The 19,946-nt window shown below is 41.1% G+C and overlaps 1 protein-coding gene across 1 annotated transcript in view; it reads right to left on the bottom strand.

Annotated features, from left to right (window-relative positions):
- Window positions 1-19,251, bottom strand: part of LOC105494700 (proteasome 20S subunit beta 2) — a 37,809-nt gene extending 18,558 nt beyond the window's left edge. The window contains exons 1-3 of the mRNA XM_011763400.2: window positions 19,045-19,251; window positions 14,144-14,266; window positions 9,459-9,529 (exon numbers count right to left, since the gene is read on the bottom strand). Of these exons, the coding sequence (XP_011761702.1) occupies window positions 9,459-9,529; window positions 14,144-14,266; window positions 19,045-19,135 (285 nt within the window). The 5' untranslated portion in view covers window positions 19,136-19,251. The remainder of the gene's footprint in view (window positions 1-9,458; window positions 9,530-14,143; window positions 14,267-19,044) is intronic.
- Between the last annotated feature and the right edge of the window lie 695 nt (window positions 19,252-19,946).

The raw sequence follows: 19,946 nt of genomic DNA, 5'->3' as shown, positions 1-19,946 counted from the left end.
GTGGATCACAAGATCGGCCTGGCCAACATGATGAAACCCCATCTCTACTAAAAATACAAAAATTAGCCAGGTGTGGTGGCGGGCGCCTGTAGTCCCAGCTACTCAGGAGGCTGAGGCAGGAGAATTGCTTAAACCCAGGAGGCAGAGGATGCAGTGAGCCTAGACAGTACCACTGCACTCCAGCCTGGGCGACAAAGCGAGACCATGTCTCAAAAAGAAGAAAAAAAACACATAAAATATACATGGTATAGCTAATGAACATAGTAAATATACATGTAACTCAGGTCAAGAAACAGAAAAATCAACCTTTCCCCTTGTGAAAAGCCTTCCCACTGCCCTTTATTTTAGCTAACTCTTTTGGGAGAGAGTCAAGAAAACCCCATGAGGTTGTTGGGATCAGCCCCTGAATTCATATTCCTACATGATCTTGGGCCAGGGCAGGTGAAAAGAGGCACCAAGATGCCAGGATATTGTATGTGTTTGTATCTGTGAGTATGTGTGAGGGCATGCCCACATAAAAGTGATTTTTTTTTTTTTTTTGAGACGGAGTCTCGCTCTGTCGCCCAGGCTGGAGTGCAGTGGCTGGATCTCAGCTCACTGCAAGCTCCGCCTCCCGGGTTTACGCCATTCTCCTGCCTCAGCCTCCCGAGTAGCTGGGACTACAGGCGTCCGCCACTTCGCCCGGCTAATTTTTTTGTATTTTTTTAGTAGAGACGGGGTTTCACCGTGTTAGCCAGGATGGTCTCGATCTCCTGACCTCGTGATCCACCCGTCTCGGCTTCCCAAAGTGCTGGGATTACAGGCTTGAGCCACTGCACCCGGCCATAAAAGTGATTTAAAGCAATCTTAAAAGTTGGGGGTAAATCTGTACTTCTAATAGTAAACATTTGAAAAGCAAAAGCACATTCTTACTAAGCAGACACAGCACTCTCCTGCTTTAGGCTTAAACCAAACCTTAATAGGAAACCACAAATTTTTAAGACACGAGTTTTAAAACAATACAAATCTAGACCAAGCACATAAACTGCTTCATTCCCATTGTGGATAGATGCTTTAAGTGAAAAGTTGGCATTATGGGGCTGCAAAATTCCAGCCATCCAACAGGCTTATTCCATTCAATGAGAACAGGGGTTCTCTGTGCTTGCAGCAGGCATCCAACAGGGTAGCACATATATGTTCTCTGAGTGAGAAAGCAACACCTTCTCACATACAACCCCCTGAAGAGAGACAGGGAAGGGGAGGGGGAGGACTTTACACCTGCAAACTCCTAACTCTATCAGCTAAGGCTGGGAAAACAGCACATTAAAAAAGAAAAAAGAAAAAAAAAATTTTCTGATAAAGCCAGTAACTTTCAAAGAATCTTCCCAAGTTATTTTTTTTTTTAGGAGCCTGGTAAGTGTAATGATTCAACAGCCAGCCTTTTGTCTTCCTAACGGACTTAGTCAAGCCCTAACAAATGCATAAGCATACTGCTTAAAAGGGCAGCTGTCAGAATGCTTACTCCTCCTAGTAGAAAAACACTATAAGCACAAAGTGTTGTCATATTAATTGAGACACCTCAGCTTCAAGGCACATCTGCCTCTGGGCCTTTGGATAATCAAAATGACCACCAAAAATAGAACAGCGGTATCTCCAACGGGGCCAACATGAGCCACCCCCAATCCTAAGAGACTTCTGTGAGATGTGACCTGGGATACACATATGTTTTGCAGAACCAAACTGAATATTCATCTAAATGTAATCATTTGTTTCCAGTTTTTAACTTTATGTCCTGTTAAGGCTGGGAGACAAAAGTAATGAATGGACATATAACTCTTGGCCTACAGTGAAAATTCACAGTTAGCTCACTAGCTGACTAAGGTTTGCTAAAAGGTCTGCTGCTTGCACTGAAAGTCCAGGAGCTGCATAATGAACATCTTGGTTTTTGTTTTTGTTTTGTATTTTTGAATTTCCCCATCACCAAAAGTAAGCTGGCTCTGTCTGTCAGGATGCCCAGGCTGTGTGGCAGTGGTGTCAAAGGCTGCCACTTGCTCCAAGGCACTGCCATCTGCAGCAGCACAACATTTTGTCTCCGGAAAATAAACACATCTGCCTTTGCCAGTGTCCTCCCACTGTGCCGCCCATCTGGAGCAGGTGAGCTGAAGGCAAGCCTCGGCATGGGTGAGACCGGGGCAAGTAGAGAAGATGAGGCCTCAAGGGAGACGGCACATGGAGGGAGAAGGCAGTGCTGCGTCATGTCACATCCTGCTAACCACATGTGCCAAAAAGCATGTGAAACTACCCTTGTTAGTGATATTTCAATCACATGTAACAAACGGTTAGTAGTGTACAGGGGACAAGACTTGCAAAGTCAGGGTTTCACCTGGGCCATCTGTTCACATGACCTCACTGATACCAATAAACAGATGATGTCTTTGTGCCAGCCACCTAAGGAGTGAGAAGAATAATTCTCATGGTCAGAATAGAAGGCTCAAAGCAACAGGATTCTTCTAGGACAGGAGCACGCTATACATGCCTAGTACTAATCAGATCAAACACCCTTGAATTAAGGCCAGAGTGTGGGGATAAGCTTTGGTCACAGCTGGAAATGACTAAGACCTGAAATCCTTTCCTACATATTCTTTCCCTTTCACTAAAAATAATAATAATAATAATAATAATTCAAGTCTGGTTATGGCCTTGACATGAGATTTTTAAATCATGCTATTTGGGGGCTAGAAGAAAGCCTAAAAACCATCCAATTAAATGCTTGCTTTCTCCCAAGGTTTTCAATTAACTCACAGCAGAGTTAGTATTAAACCTCCTGTTGCAGGGCTCTTTGGTGGTAAGGGAACAGTGGTAGCACCTTTTCAAATAAAACTTTACCTAGAATTCCTATCTATCAAATAGATAAAAGTTGAGTTGAGCTATATGAAGCAGAGCACTTTAGCTCTGCTTCATATACTCCTGGCCGGGTACAGTGGCTCACGCCTGTAATCCCAGCACTTTGGGAGGCTGAGGTGGGCAGATCACTTGAGGTCAGGAGTTTGAGACCAGCCTGGTCAACATGGTGAAATCCCATCTCTACTAAAAATACAAAAATTAGCCAGGCATGGTGATGCGTGCTTGTAATCCCAGCTACTCAGGAGGCTGACGCAGGAGAATTGCTCGAACTCAGGAGGTGGAGGTTGCAGTGAGCAGAGATTGCACCACTGCATTCCAGACTGGGTGAGAGAGCAAGACTCTGCCTCAGAAAAAAAAAAAAAAAAAAAACCAGGCACGGTGGCTCATGCCTGTAATCCCAGCGGTTTGGGAGACCGAGGCAGGTGGATCACGAGGGCAGGAGTTCAAGACCAACCTGGCCAATATGTTGAAACCCCGTCTCTACTAAAAATACACAAATTAGCCAGGCATGATGGTGCGCGCCTGTAGTCCCAGCTCTTTGGGAGGATGAGGCAGAAGAATCACTTAAATTCGGGAGATGGAGGTTGCAGTGTGCTGAGATCATGCCACTGCACTCCAGCCTGGGCAACAGAGTCAGACTCCATCTCAAAAAAAAAAAAAAAAAAAAGCGTTGCACACTGGTCTTCTTTGGTGAGTATCCTGAAGCAGCTTCAAAGAATAAAGTTTGAAAACCACAACACCAGGCTGGGTATCTTTTCAACTCATTATTTCTACTGTTTACTTGCTAAGCATTTACAAGTAAATAGATAAAAAGATAAATTACCAAAGGCTTATGAAACACTTCAGAAAAAGTTATATGAAAACTCTTTGGCCAGTGTGGCAGTGAAACCCGAAGATTACACATCATGGAGGCCAGCATCCTACTCTAAGCCTTGCCACAAAATTTCACGTTCCCAAGGACACCAGATTTGCCTGGTTTATACCTGTCTCTCTATCTGTTAAATGGAGATAATTTTAGGGCATTCAGATGGGCTACACCAAATATGCCACACATAATTCATTTTAAGTAAGAAACAGCTCCGTAACTCCTCATCCTCTGACATTAGTCAAACTGTAAGGAGAATTTGAGCAAAGCAAGCCTTCTTTTTTTTTTTTTTGGAGACAGAGTATTGCTCTGTCACCCAGGCTGGAGTGCAGTGGCACGATCTCAGCTCACTGCAACCTCCACCTTCTGGGTTCAAGCCATTCTCCTGCCTCAGCCTCCTGAGTAACTGGGATTACAGGTGTGTGCCACCACGTCTGGCTAATTATTTGTATTTTTAGTAGACAGGGGTTTCACCATGTTGGCCAGGCTGGTCTTGAACTCCTGGGTTCAAGTGATCTGTCCATCTCGACCTCCCAAAGTGCTGGGATTACAGGCATGAGCCACTGTGCCTGGCCTAAGCAAGCAAGCCTTGAGCATAGTATAAGCCCTTTTTCTGCTCTTCGGGGTCTAACCAACAAGAAGAAACCATCTTAAATGTACATATGCATTTAAATAAACAACTAAAATGAAGGCTTCTGAATTTTTCCCCCATCTGTCTTTTTTCGTCTTCTGATGATTTCATGCCTTTAATTCCTATACGAATTAACATCCATTTATTAAGAATACTTCTTCCGGTATTCCATTCATTAAGAATTTCCTTCCAGTGTATAAATGCATAATTAACATTCTCAGCAGAATATGTAGACCTAGCTGCATGACACTTATTCAGCAAACACTTATTGAAAACGTACAATGGACAAATATTCATAAGTTATCTATATAATACTATGCGCAATTTTGACATTTTAACAAAACTGAACATTTCATGTTCCCCTAAATGCACAAACATATTGGTACATTAGTCCACTAATTAATAAAGAAGATAGCATGAAATAGTTTGATATTTGAAGATGGAATCTTAACTTACCCTTTAACATACTATATATATGCTCTGGAAACATATATAAGAGAAATACTTAACATCCTCGTAAGTAAAATGGGGATAACACACATCTTATGGTGTCATAATAAGGACACTTAATAATAGATACCTATGTAAGTATTTAGAATAGCACTGTCCAAGAGAACTTCTGTGATGATGGATATGTTCCATATCTGTGATGTTCAATACAGTAGCTGTGGCTACTGGGTACCTGAAATTTGGCTGTGACTGAGGAACAGAATTTTTTTTTTAAGAAATAAAAGTTGATTTAGCATTCAGGTAAAGTCCACCAGGAGATTTTCCTCCAGAAACTGAATTTTAAATTTTATTTACTTTTAATTAACTTAAATTTAAATAGCCCCATATGGCTAGTTGGTTACCATACTGGACTGTGTAGATCTAGAAAAATCCTAGCACATAATATATGTACAATGTTATTTTACTTCTATTTTCCCTATCAATACCAGCATGGTGGCTTTGTGCCTGTAGTTCCAGCTACTTGGGAGGCTGAAGTGGGAATAGTGTTTGAGCCCAGAAGGTTGAGGCTACAGTGAGCTGTGATTGTGCCACCTCTTAGGTGACAGAGCGAGAACCCATCTCCAAGAAAAAAAAAAAAAAAAAAAGCACAACAAATTATACCTCATGAAAAACTAACTTATTCACCAAACAGCAATCACAGCATAAAAACAAAAGTGGCTGGGCATGGTGGCTCATATCTGCAATCCCAGCACTTTGGGAAGCCGAAGTGGGAGGACTGCTTGAGCCCAGGAGTTCGGGACCAGCCTGGCAACATGGAGAAACCCCATTTCTACAAAAAATTAGCCAGGCATAGTGGCATGCACCTATAGTCCCAGCTGCCAGGGAGGCTGAGGTGGGAGGATCATCTGGGCCTGCAAGGTCAAGGGGCTGCAGTGAGCTGTGATCATACCACTGCACTCCAGCCTAGACGACAGAGTGAGATCCTGTCTCAAAACAAAAGTGATTAATCAGTTATATATGTGCTAAGTAAGAGCTTTGCATTATTATCTCATTTAATCTTCATAATAACTTTTTGAAGTTGGTAAGCAGGGAAATTAAGCTTAGAATTTGTCCAAAGGCATCCAGCTAGTAAATCAGTAAGCAAATATTCAAACCCAGGTAGTCCAATTCCAGAGACTATGCTCTTAACCATAATGCTAAATTGCCTACATCTTAATGAACCAGTTTATGCAAGATTCATTATATACTCGGAGGTAGTAAAAGTCCACCCAACCAAACAACCACACATACACAGAGCAAATTAGAAATCAAACAATTTGAGCTACAGACACAAAAGTTATACATGGTAACTGGCTGACCCAAAATGAGTCACATCTGCCAACTGGTGTGACCACGTAAATATACCAAATTTGGTGACTTTGCACTTATTAGGAACACTGACAAATTATCATCTCTCTTCCCAGAATAAAATGACTAAAATATAAATCCATATTTTAGAACTAAGAATCTACTTTGATAAGGAGATGGGGGAGCAGAGATTGGACCTAATGGAGAAGCTCAGGCAGAAGTAGTCAATATTTACCAGAGCCCCATGTCACTGTCTACAAGGGATATTTGTTAAGACATCAAACATTTCTGCTAGGAGAAGATTAAACCGGATTCACTGCATTTGCATGAAGCACATCGCTATTCTTATCTCAATTCCAAAAAGGAGCTTAATTCACTTAATGTCTGCAATATTTATGACACAGTATTTATTGTGCCCAAAGCTGGAATTCTTATTCCAGTTCTGCCTGATAAGTCAGAGGAACACTGTACATGGCAAACCACAGAATGCTGAACACCACAGGAACTTCTGGGTGACAGAAAAGCTAATATCTGACCCATTTTCTTTTCTTAAGGAGGAGTGAAGAAAAGACCACTTGGTGACAATGATTTTCTTGGAAGAGAAAAATAAATAAATAAATAAATATTATTATTATTATTATTTTTCTAAGAAAAGACTACTGATCTTTCATCCAGGTCAAAACCATGTATGTAAATTTGCCTCCTCTCAATCCCACATGTCTCTAGTTTCTCTTCAAACTTCATGATCCCTCAGATCGTACAAGCTCTTGGTCAAAGCTAGCACTGAGAGGTACTATTTATTGAGAAATTATCAGTCCAAGATTATTAGGCACTAGAAAATAAACTGCTTTATAGATCTGTAGTAAGTAACTTTTAAAAAAGTAACTTGTTATTTTAAGCAAGTACAGATGAAAACTCAAACCATAATAAAAACATGAATAGCACCAGTGTTCTAGAAATACTACTGAAGAACTAAAGGCAGAATAGTCAAATAATTATGGCGCCATTATTTTAGCTTTGTCTGACCTGCTGTGTGACCTGGAGCTAGTCCCTTTGCCACTTTATGCCTTTCACTTCATCTCAGTGATAGAGAATTAACTACTACTATCTTTCTCAGTGGAATAGTGAGTAGATTAAATTATTAAGCAAAATGCTTTGGGCAAAAGTCATATGAATGTTAAATATTATTATTTACAAGCATTCATTTTCCTGGCACTCCTGTGGGGTTAGGAAGTTATCTCCATTTCATAGATGAGTAAACAGGCACAGGGGGTGAGGTCACATATTAAGGCTCTATTTATTTAGTCCCTGTGGGAAGGGAATAACGCACACCTTTAGCAACCATATGAACTTTCCTAGCACATCCAACACAATCTTTAATGCATTCAATCCCTAACTTAGTGTTGCATCTTTTAACATGCTGTTGATGAAATTGAGACAGCTCTAGAATGGCAACAAGGCTAGAATAAGCAAGGAGGAACAATGCTGTATGCTTTGGGAAAAAGTCATAGAAAAACACAGGTAAGTAGGCCAGATACAGCAGCTCATTCCTATAATCCCCGCACTATAAAAGGCCAAGGCCAGCAGACTGCTTGAGTAAAGGAGTTCAAGACCAGCCTAGGCAACATGGTGAAATCCTGCCTCCATTAAAAACACAAAACATTAGCCAGGTGTGGTGGTGCACACCTGTAGTCCCAGCTACTTGGAAGGCTGAGGTGGGAGAAACACCTGAGCCTGGGAAGTTGAGGCTGCAGTAAGCTGAGATCACACCACTACACTCCAGCCTGGGCAACTGGAGTGAGACCCTGTCTCAAAAAAAAAAAAAAAAAAAGAAATAAATAAATAAAAGAAAAAAAGAGAAACACAGATAAATAATCTCAAGATAAAAATCCACATTATTGGCCAGGCACGGTGGCTCACACCTATAATCCCAGCACTTTGGGAGGCCAAGGTGGGCAGATCACCTGAGATTAGGAGTTCGAGACCAGCCTGACCAACATGGAGAAACCCCTCTCTACTAAAAATACAAAATTAGCTGGGCGTGGTGGCGCATGCCTGTAATCCCAGCTACTCGGGAAATGAAGGCAGGAGAATCACTTGAACCCAGGAGGCAGAGGTTGCGGTGAGCCAAGATCGCGCCATTGCACTCCAGCCTGGGCAACCAGAGTGAAACTCCGTCTCAAAAAAAATAAAAATAAAAAACATCTGAATTATTATTTTCACAGTTCTGCTTTCACTAACACATAGAGACTTTCAGCCACAGCTATTAAGTAATATGGTTTGCTACAAAAATACTTTGAAAAAACTAAATGTACTCTTATTATATGATCCAGCAATCACACTCCTTGGTATTTATGCAAAAAAACTTACGTTCAAACAAAAACCTGCACATGGATGTGTACAGTAGCTTTACTCATATTGCCAAAACTTGGAAGCAACCAAGATGTCCTTCAGCAGGTGAATGGATAAATAACCTGCAGTACATCTAGACAATGAAGTATTTTTCAGTGTTAAAAAGAAATGAGCTATCAAGCCATGAAAAGACATAGGGGAACCTTAAATGTGTATTACCAAATAAAAGAAGCCAATCTGAAAAGGCTGCATAATCCATGATTCCAACTATATCACATGATGGGAAAGGCAAAACCATGGAGAAAGTAAAAAGATGAGTGGTTGTCAGGAGTTGCAGGGATGGGGAAGGATGAATAAGTAGAGTACAAAGGATTTTTAGGGCAGTGAAAAATACTCCGTATCCTGTAATGGTAGATACTTATCATTACACATTTGTCCAAACCCATAATATGCACAACAGCAAGAGTAAACCCTAATGTAAACTATGGACCTGGGTGATTACCGTCAATGTAGGCTCATCCTTTGTGACAGTGTACCACCCTGGTGGAAGATGCTGATAATGGGGAATGCTACACATGTGGGTGAGGAGGAATGTGGGAAATCTTTATACTTCTTCTCAATTTTGCTGTGAACCTAACACTGCTCTAAAAAACAGTTTTAGGGGGAAAAAAAAAAAAGGTTAGGTTATCACTGGCCTTCATATTGGTGTGTCCCAACCAATTCTCTGGGAATGAATATTTGCCCTTTGGGCTGTAACTATTAATAACAACTGTGTACAAAGACGTTGAACTGAAGAATGAACAAGTAGCAACAGGAAGGGTTCTGGAAGGCCAAAAAAGAGCAAAAATACTATTCATATATAACGAGAATGTAAAAGAAGCACAAAGGATTTTTCTGCTCTTATCTAACAATGTCTGATATATTACTTACCCGACTCCGAAGACAGTCAGCCAGGTTTCGACGTGTGAAGTTAGCTGCTGCTGTGGGAGACAATTCATATCCTGGTAGAAGAGATAAAGAGTCATACTTAAAGCAGAAGGAATAACAGTGCCCCAAATTATTCACTACCCTTTTTCCTAAAGCCCACCATCTTTTGTACACTCAGAGTAAACAAAGCATATAGACTGAGGGGTACAATCCTACTCTAGTCCCTTTCCTCATGCAACAGCTATGAAATAGCTGGTTAGTACTGACAGCAATTCTTGGCCACAAACAGAACCAGTTCTATAGTGGAATGAAACTTGTAGCAGTCTTTCTTAAACTATTCATTCATCAACACACTGTGTTTTCCACTGTAGAAGGGACACAAATACACAGGAAGTGAAAAAAAAGAAAGATGTCTTAGATGCCAATTTTTTAAAAGTTTATTTTAAAAAGGATACTGGGGGCCAGGCACAGTGGCTCATGCCTGTAATCCTAGAGCTTCGGAAAGCCAAGGCAGGAGGATCGCTTGATCCCAGGAGTTTGAGACTAGCCTGGGCAACACAGTGAGACCCCATCTCAAAAAAAATTGTTTTCATTTTTAGGCATGGTGGTATCTGCCTGTAGTCTCAGCTACTCAGGAGGCTGAGTGGGGAGGATCAATTGAGCCCAGGAGTTCAATGCTGCAGTGAGTTATAATTGTGCCACTGCACTCCAGCATGGGTGACAGAGCAAGACCCTGTCCCTAAAAAAATGAAAATAGGAACAAAAAGGATATTGGGAAAAGAGAGGCTAGAAGTTAGGACTACCTCTGAGTCATAGTTTATTAAAAAAGAATTTTAATGTAACTTTATTAAGAAGTATAATATGACTTTCAAAAGTACAAGCCACAGGAAAAGAACATTTCCATCATTCTGCAATATTTTTAAAAACAGAGTATCTCAAGTGTTAAAACTTCAAAAATAAATGTTGTCATACCAACAAAGGTACAATCCAGAGGAACAGCATCAGATGTGCATGTAATAATGCATTCACTTTGGAGCTTAATCCCCCTGTAGAATGGGACCAGTGCCAAAAGGCACAAGAATGATCCATAACTCAGTGGGCCCACACAGAAAATGTCAGTACGGAAAGACACACAGCAGTGTGGTTAAGTAATTGCTTACGACATTTTAAATACCACTGTCAAATTAGGAGAGATTCAGATTAAAATCCTAACAAATATTTATTGAGCAGCAACTATGTTTCAGGGTCCATGCTGAGTGTTTTCACATGTATTATTGTACTTTATCCTCACAAGTCTATTAGTGTGTATTAAATCATAATGAAAGCAACCCTTGGCCAGGCGCAGTGGCTTATGCCTGTAATCACAGCACTTGGGGAAGCTGAGGCAGGCAGATCACTTGAGCCCAGGAGTTTAAGACCATTCTGGGCAACATGGTGAAACGTCTCTACTAAAAATATAAGAATTAGCCAGGGGTGGTGGTACACACCTGTTTTCCCAGGTAGTTGGGAGGCTGAGGTAGAAGGATCACCTGAGCCTGGGAAGTCGAGGCTGCAATGAGCCATGATTGTGCCACTGCACTCCAGCCTAGGCGATAGGAGTGAGACCCCTGTCTCAACAACAACAACAACAAAAATAATAATAAAAAAGATAAAAAAAAGAGGCCAGGCACAGTGGCTCACACCTGTAATCCCAGAGCACTTTGGGAGGCCCAGGTGGGTGGATCACTTGAGGACAGGAGTTTAAGACCGGCCTGGCCACCATAGTGAAACTCCGTCTCTACTTAAAATACAAAAAATTAGCCAGGCATGGTGGTGCATGCCTGTAATCCCAGCTACTCAGGAGGCTGAGGCACGAGAATCACTTGAGCCCAGGAGTTGGAAATTGCAGTGGGCTGAGACTGCGCCACTGCACTCCAATCTGAGCAATAGAACAAGACCCTGACTCAAAAAAGAAAAAAAAAAAAAAACAAAGAAGGAACCTGGACAAGTGGGAATACTATTCAATTCTTTACCTAACCCCTTAAACATCTCTAACGATCTAACCATTATCCTAAAGGCAGAAAAGTCAAGCCTGATTATCTGCATATAGATTTTCTCTTTCTTTCCCTTATTTTAGTTCAGTTCTTTAACTTATATAAGAATCTCTATACAGTTACATACACAAAACTGTACTTGGCAATTTTAACCAAATACAGTTTTTGTTCTGTGCACTGACTTTAGACCCTAAAACCCAAGTAACAAACAACTCTTGCTCCTCTTGTTCACTCCTCTTCCTCTCTCAGGACAGCCAGTGAAGTAATACAGTACCTAATGGACTTCAGAAGCATTACTGACATGCCTCATTTGTTATGCAGGCAAAAAGTGGAACCACTGGGAAAAAAAAGCAGAATTCTTGAAATATTCTAAACCTGAGTAAACGTAAGTACCATGTGCTTTATGTTCCTGAATGTCGGGACTAAGCCTTATTCATCTTTGAATTCTCTGAAGTATTAAGCAGAATGTTTACCATAGAAGAGGCCCTCAAAAATATTTATGGAATTGAATACAAATGATAAATCCACTGCCCAAAAAACCATGTGAATAGATCTTTGGTCATTTTACACATGCAAGTATATTCAAATTAAGTTCCTTCAAAGCTCCATATTATACCAGTGCAGTGTATAACATTGTTATTGAACTGTGAAGTAAGTTGAACAAGGTTTTCTCTGCCAGACCACCACTACAAACGTTCCTGGATCAGAGGCCTAGTGGCTAGGATTGTTTGCTAGGGAGGGTTTCCCAGTGGATAACAGTTCATTAGCCCCAGAGAGAGCTCACAAAATACTTCACAAAAGTCCTAATTACCTCTCTAGAAGGAAACCTACCAGAGAGTAAGGTAGAACCCTTTGGAGACACAGTAAATACTTACAGTTAGTTACACAATACTTTAAGTTTACAGAACATTTACATATGTATTATTCATTAGTATTATAATTCATTTCAGAGATAAGGAAAATAAAGGCCCAGAGAAAATAAATGACTTATCACATAAAAAATAGTAAAGCCAAGGTTTACTTAGGTTTTTTAATGCTGAGATTCAGATTGTTTTGTTCGCTTGTTTTGAGACAGGGTCTCACTCTGTCACACAGGCTGGAGTGCAGTGGCACTATCATGGCTCACTGAGACCTTGAACTCCTGGGCTCAAGCGATCCTCCCACTTCGGCTTCCTGAGTAGCTGAGACTATGGGGATGCACCACTGCACCCAGCTAGTTTTTTTATTTTTTATAGAGCCAGAGTCTTGCTTTGTTGCCTAGGCTGGTCTCAAACTCCTGACCTCAAGTGATCCTCCCGTATCAGCCTCTCAAAGTGCTGGGATCACAGCTGTTAGCCACTGTGCCTGGCCGGATTCAGATACTTTTAAACTCAAACCACATCCTCTGAAATATCTAACACTTAAAAAGTCTGATACTACCATCCCTACCTCCAAGAGGGTGTTAGTTTTTTTTTTTGGTTGGTTTAAAAAATTTTTTTGAGAGACAGAGTCTTCCTGCCTCCCAGAGTACAGTGGCAAAATCATAGCTCACTGCAGCCTCGACCTCGTGGGCTCAAACGATCTTCCTGCCTCAGCCTCCTGAGTAGCTAGGACTACAGATGCATGCCACCACACTCAGCTAATTTTTAAAAATTTTTTTGTGGCAGGCTGGGCGTGGTGGCTCACACCTGTAATCCCAGAACTTGGGGAGGCCGAGGTGGGTGGATCACCTGAGGTTGGGAGTTTGAGACCAGCCTGACCAACATGGAGAAACCCTGTCTCTACTAAAAATACAAAATTAGCCAGGTGTGGTGGCGCATGCCTGTAATCCCAGCTACTTGGGAGGCTGAGGCAGGAGGATTACTTGAACCTGGAAGGCAGAGGTTGCAGTGAGCTGAGATTGCGCCATCGCACTCCAGCCTGGACAATGAGAGCAAAACTCCATCTCAAAAAAAAAAAAAATTTTTTTTTTTTTGTAGAGATGAGGTGTCACTACATTGCTCAGGCTAGTCTTAAACTCCTGGTCTCAAGTGATCCTCCCACCTTGGCCTCCCCAGTTGCTGGGATTGCAGGTGTGAGTCATCACGTCAGCCCGATGGTGTTATAACTGCCAACTATTAGTGTTACAATAGTTCTCTGCTCTAGGATTTTTGTAGAAAATCTTTTATGACGGATTAGAATCTTTAGGGTCTGGACAACTTCTTAAACACAGAAATGAAAATATGACCACATAAGTCTTAAAGAATATTACTTTTCAGTTCAAATTTAAAGACAAACCAATTGTGATAGGCTGAATTTTGTCCTCCAGAAATTCATATGTTGAAGTCTTAATCCCTAGTACTTTAGAATATAACTGTATTTGGAGAAGGGATCCTTAAGAGGTTATTAAATTAAAATGAGTTCCTAATCCAATATGACTGGTATTCTTAGAAGAGGAAATCTGGACACAGTACAGAGGGAAAAATCATGTGAAGACACAGGGAGAAGATGGCCACCTGCAAGCCAAGGAGACAGGCCTCAGAAATCAACCCTGCCAACACCTTAATCTTTGACTTCTAACGTCCACAACTGTGAGAATCACATTTCTGTTGTTTAAGCCACCCAGTCTGTGACTTTTGTAATGGCAGCCCTAGTAAACTAGTAATATGCCAACCAAAACTTGTAAGTCTTACCCACCATTTCGCATCTTATAAAGTTGCACGTTTTTCTGAATATATTCTGCAAACTGTACAGTGTCTCCAGCCTCTCCCACACACAGCAGTAATATCTTTTCACTCATCTTAAACATCTTGTCATGATCTGCTCAAAAAAAAAAAAACTGTTAGAAACTGCCTTAACAGAAATTGACAGTCATTATTTATGCAACCATAAACAGGTTTATTAATTACTACAGTTGGCCTTCCATATCCGTGGATTCTGAATCCACAATTCAACCACCTATGGATCAAAAGTATTCAGAAAAAAAAAAATAGATGCTTGCATCTATCCTGAACATGTACTGACTTTTTTTCTGGTCATTATTCCTTAAACAATACAGTATAACAACTATTTACATAGCATTTATGTCATATTAAGTATTATAAATAATCTAGAGATGATTTGAAGTACACAGGAGTATCTGCATAGGTAATATGCAAATACTATACCATGTATATAAGGAACTTTAAGCTTCTATAGATTTGGGTATCTGCAGGGGTTCTGGAAACAATCCCTACAGATACCAAGGGACGACTGTAGATTGAATAATTTCACTAATCATTGCTTTTAGAAGATTTTAATAGGTAATGGTATCAATTTATCTCTTTCATTCTTCATGTTAAACCATCAGCATATTGTGTAGTGTCAATTTCAGTTGAAGAATATACATGAAAGCTACCAATTAAAAATACAAGTTAAAGCATTGAAAAGCATTTGAAATGCAAGGAACAGAACAGAAAAAAACTGAAGGAATCCAGCCAATGGCGATTATCTTTAGGCTCATGATAACAAAGCCCTAAAATGTTTCCACAACTACAAATGTTAGTTATTATATTTATACACACACAAAAGTATATATGAAAGGGACTGATGCTACAATTAAAATTAAGGAACCATCTCAAGAAAGAATAGTAAATCAACTGAGAATATTAATCACTTTAAAAAGTAAACAAATTCCATTGCCAAACGATTGCCAAAGCAAAAATTCTAGTGAATATTTTGACAGTAAGCTACTTAAAATACCTCACAAAAATCCTAATACTCTAATCTTATCTAGCTGAACCAGACTCATTCAGATTAGATAGATAAATATTCAGGTTACAGTTATTGCCTAAGGTAGCCACATTCAGTCTGCAGCTTCAGAAAAGGCCTAAATCTTCCTATCTCACTCTCACTTTCACTTTTCATTTTTCAAACAGTGCTGAATAATCTTCCCTGGGAGACATGTTTCCTGTTTGAAAGCTTCTGAAATGTCAAAATCCTTTAATAGGATTTAAAGAACAAAATGCTACTGTCAAATACTTTACAAGTGTTTCAGAGTTGTAGATACCAGTAATACGGCTTCTTAGACTTGGAGGGAAAAAACACACAAAATGCACCTGTAGATAGCACCAAATTGCCTCAAAACTCCTGAACAAACACACTTTTATTTGTTGTACAGGTTACATTAAAGACTGTTAGTTTGCAAACTTCTTAGTAAGAGAAAAACGTTCGCTTATATTATCTATGCAAAAAAAAAGGAGCAGAAGGGTATATGCTAAGTGCTTGCCAGTGGTAAGAGTATGGGCAGTTTTTGTTCCCTTCTTTTTGCTTATCGGTATTTCCTAAAACTTCTATACTTAATATGCCTCACTTTTATAAGAAAACATTATTCAATAAGTTGGCAATATCATTAAAATAAGAAAAAAGCTATTTTTATTTGAGGGGGGAGCTTGTTCACAAAGAACTTATGTCACACTTAGAAGAAAGGCTAAAAATCTAGGCAGTAACCTGTTCCATTTTAAAATTAGCTTAATACAAGGCCAAAAATGTTTTTTAAACACTATGACCAATGAGTCGCAGAAGGCAACATATTTAATAAAAACACAAGAGATAGATACTAAGAGACCCCTGAGTTGTACAGGAAACTGCCTGTGTAGCTCTGGGGAATTTCTGATTCTTGACAAGGAACTTACAAGATCCACATACATGAAACAAATGGACAACAAAATGAACAACATTAGCATGTCATACTGTGGAAAACCAACTGGACTAGAATCCAAGAGACCTTGGTTATGACGTGGACTTGGCACTCTGAACTTCAGCAAATTACTTGTCCTCTCTAAGCCCCAGTTTCCAGATGTGCGAAATGTTAATAACATCACTTACCCCTGTCTAACTCACAAGTGAGAAAAATTAATGAATTCTATACATGTCCAATATTATGATACTCAGTGTTAAATAATGTAGCTCAGATCATACATGCTATAGGAATTCAGAAAAGAGAGAATTCTGTGTGGGCTGGAGTACTCCGAGTAACTTAAAAGCAATTCTACATAGGCCAAGAGAAGAGACATGAAATGCAGCACATAAGCAAACCACAAGTTGTTACCGCTTAATAAGGTGGCAGTCCTCAGCAAATGTCTACTCTATAGTATCAAAATGTTTATACAAAGTGATATACTGGACAATTGATTAGAAGTTGTATTATCATTTAAACTTGGAGAAAGGAGTCCCAGAAGGTTATTATTTTGCAGCATTCTTGCCTACTCTAAACAAGCTCCATCATTAAATGAATGATTAGAAAAAAGTCATCATACGGCCGGGCACAGTGGCTCATGCCTGTAATCTCAGCACTTTGGGAAGTCAAGGCAGGTGGATCACCTGAGGTCAGGAGTTTGAGACCAGCCTGGCTAACCCGGTGAAACTCCGTCTCTACTAAAAAAGACAAAAAAATTAGCCGGGTGTGGTGGCGGGTGCCTGCAGTCCCAGCTGCTCGGGAAGCTGAGGCAGGAGAATAGCTTGAACCCAGGAGGCTGAGGTCACAGTGAGCCAAGATCACGCCATTGCACTCCAGCCTGGGTGACAGAGCGAGCTTCCATCTCAAAAATAAATAAAGTCATCATACAATACTAAAATTTATATTATAAATGTTTTTATACCAGGAAAGACCATAGGGAAAATCAGAATGTGTGGAGTGCAATGATTTCCAACTATTTTTCAAGAACTAACTCAAATTCGTCTTTCTCCCATACCATAGTGATCATTCTTTTATTACTTAGGATTTGCTCTTGAACTCATTAATTTAAAAACCAACCTAATACTAACTAGTAATACTTCTTTTACCACATAAAATCATCTTGCAGTATTTATTTCCCTGTTTTCTTAATGTCTTGGACTCTTCTATGGGTTATAAGTAATATACTGCATCCCCTATAATGACTAAAAGTACTGTGTACATAAGTAGGCTTAAAGCACGTTCTTCTTTTCAATGTGATTTCACATACATTTTTGGGATGAAACAAAAGACCTGTAAAGGTAATGATTATTGTTCTACCTAGACATGACTTAATGCTAAAATCACTTGCTTGTCAAAGACCTCAGTATTCAAAATAATGGACAAATTTACTCTCAAAACAAATTCACTCCTTTGGGAGGACTAGCTTACAAACAAAACTTCTACAAACTAATCATAGAATTTCATAAAGTATCAGGTGCTGTGTTAAGCGATTTACATCAATTCATTAACCTTTTAAGATAGGTGCTATTACATCACCACCTTATAGATGCTAGCTTTAGGGCACGGAGTTGGAGAAACTTACTTCAGGTCACATGAGGCAGAACCTGGGTTCAACCTATGCAGTGAGTCCAGATATTTTGCCCCTAACTACTGTACTATACCGTCTCTCTACAGTAAATTACTCAATACATAATTTTAAGAAGATTTTGGTTGTTTTTCCTGCAGAATCTAAGTTTGTTTTCCTTAATTGATCAAAGACGTGCTACTGTTGAAAAAGTATTAAGCTCTGGTTCAGATGACTTAATGTTCATTTGACAAATGTTTGGGCACCTGTGTATGCTTAGTATTAAGTACCTGTCTAGTGCGAAGGATTTGCGCATAACTCATTTACTCAATCCTCCCGACAAGTCTGTGAGTTTGGTATTGCTAATCTTAAAGATGAGGAAATCTGGGCACTGCGAAATAACTTAATCAAAGTCATAAGGCAAATAAATGACAGGGCTCCAATCTCCTAACTCCATTAACTAACTACTTAAATATAAGGAAAACCTGGCAGCCATTGCCCTGGAAAGCTGAAAAAGAAGAATCGGGAGCCACCGGGAGATACGGGCAGCGGAAAGAAAATGACAAGCTTCTGGTATCACAGTCTGACTGTCCCCAGGATCCCACCTTATGTCGCCAACAAACCTCATTACTAGCGACAACAGGAAACTTTTATAAGAGATTCGGGGATCTAGAGAGCCAGGTTCTGGGCAGGCGCTTAAACATTTATAAACAGATTCCCTTTAGGCAACTCTCACCAAGCAAGAAGCATTTAGCGAAGGCCAGAGCAGAGCACTGACCTAGGAGCCCGGGAGGAGCAAATGCCAAGGCCCCAGACTTGTCTGCCTGTTGCTTCCGTTATTTAAAAAAAAAAAAAAAAAAAAAAAAAAAAAAAAAGGCCGAGCACAGCGGCTCACGCCTGTTATCCCAGCACTTTGGGAGGCCGAGACGGCGGGATCACCTGAGGTCGGGAGTTCGAGAGCAGCCTGACCAATACAGAGAAACCCCCCCCCCATCTCTACTAATAATACAAAAATTAGCCGGGTGTGGTGGCGCATGCCTATAATACCAGCTACTCGGGAGGCTGCGGCACGAGAATCGCTTGAACCCGGGAGACTGAGGTTGTGGTGAGCCGAGATAGTGCCATTGCACTAGAGCCTGGGCAGTAAGAGCGAAACTCCATCTCGAAAAAAATAAAGTAATTAAGTAAGTAAGTATGGGCAGGGCAGGCCGGCTTCCACCTCTTCGATCCTCCCTGGCACACATTCAACCCCCGACAAACTCCCTCTGGTCGCCCCGACACCCCAGGCCTGGCCGGGCCTCCCCTGCTTCCTCTCACCGTCCTTCATCTGGACAATATTGCTGGCGGCCACCCGGTCGGAGGCGACAAGGACATAGTCGGGGCCTTGGATACCGATTAGGTACTCCATGGTGGCGGGAGGCCAGGGGCTGCAGGTCCGACAAAGCGCGAGACTCGCCGGCTTCCAGGTCTCACCGGTGAGACAGCACCTACTAGCGAAGATTGGCGCGACGCCGGCTGCGCGACTTCCACGGCGCTCTCGAATGACGTACAACTGTCGCGAGAGGTTGGAAAGCGGGCGCGGTGCCGGGTTCCTTGAGCTCGGCGCTTGTCTCCTCCGACGCCGACTGTGCAGGTCACTTACGTTATGTGACGCCCAGTTTCTCTGTCTACGCACTGGGATTTTAAAACTCGCTTTAGGATAAAATCACGCAGTGTATGTAAGGTGCCGAGCACGTGTGGGTGTCAAAAAGGGGTAGGTCGCCAGGCAGCCGTTTCCCTACGTTGCTCAGTAAAATCTCCCCAGAAACCCCTTTCCTGCAAGCCAGATTGGAGAAAAATTAACTTGAGGGGAGACTTACCTCCTTCCTTCACAAAAATAATATATGGTTGGATTAAAGATGTAAGAATCGGCTGGGCGCAGTGGCTCACGCCTGTAATCCCAGCACTTTGGGAAGCCAAGGCGGGCGGATCACCTGAGCTCGGGAGTTCGAGACCAGCCTGACCAACATGGAGAAACCTCCGTCTCTACTAAAAATACAAAATTAGCGGGGCGTGGTGGCGGGCGCCTGTAATCCCAGCTACTCTGGAGGCTGAGGCAGGAGAATCACTTGAACCCGGGAGGCAGAGGTTGCCGTGAGCCGAGATCGTGCCATTGCACTCCAGCCTGGGCAACAAAAGCAAAACTCCGTCTCAAAAAAAGAAAAAAAAAAAGATATAAA

The sequence above is a fragment of the Macaca nemestrina genome, chromosome 1, assembly GCF_043159975.1.
Source record: "Macaca nemestrina isolate mMacNem1 chromosome 1, mMacNem.hap1, whole genome shotgun sequence".
Lineage (NCBI taxonomy): Eukaryota > Metazoa > Chordata > Mammalia > Primates > Cercopithecidae > Macaca > Macaca nemestrina.
Note: the sequence above shows the minus strand (reverse complement) of the source record. Positions and strands in the feature narration are given on the sequence as shown.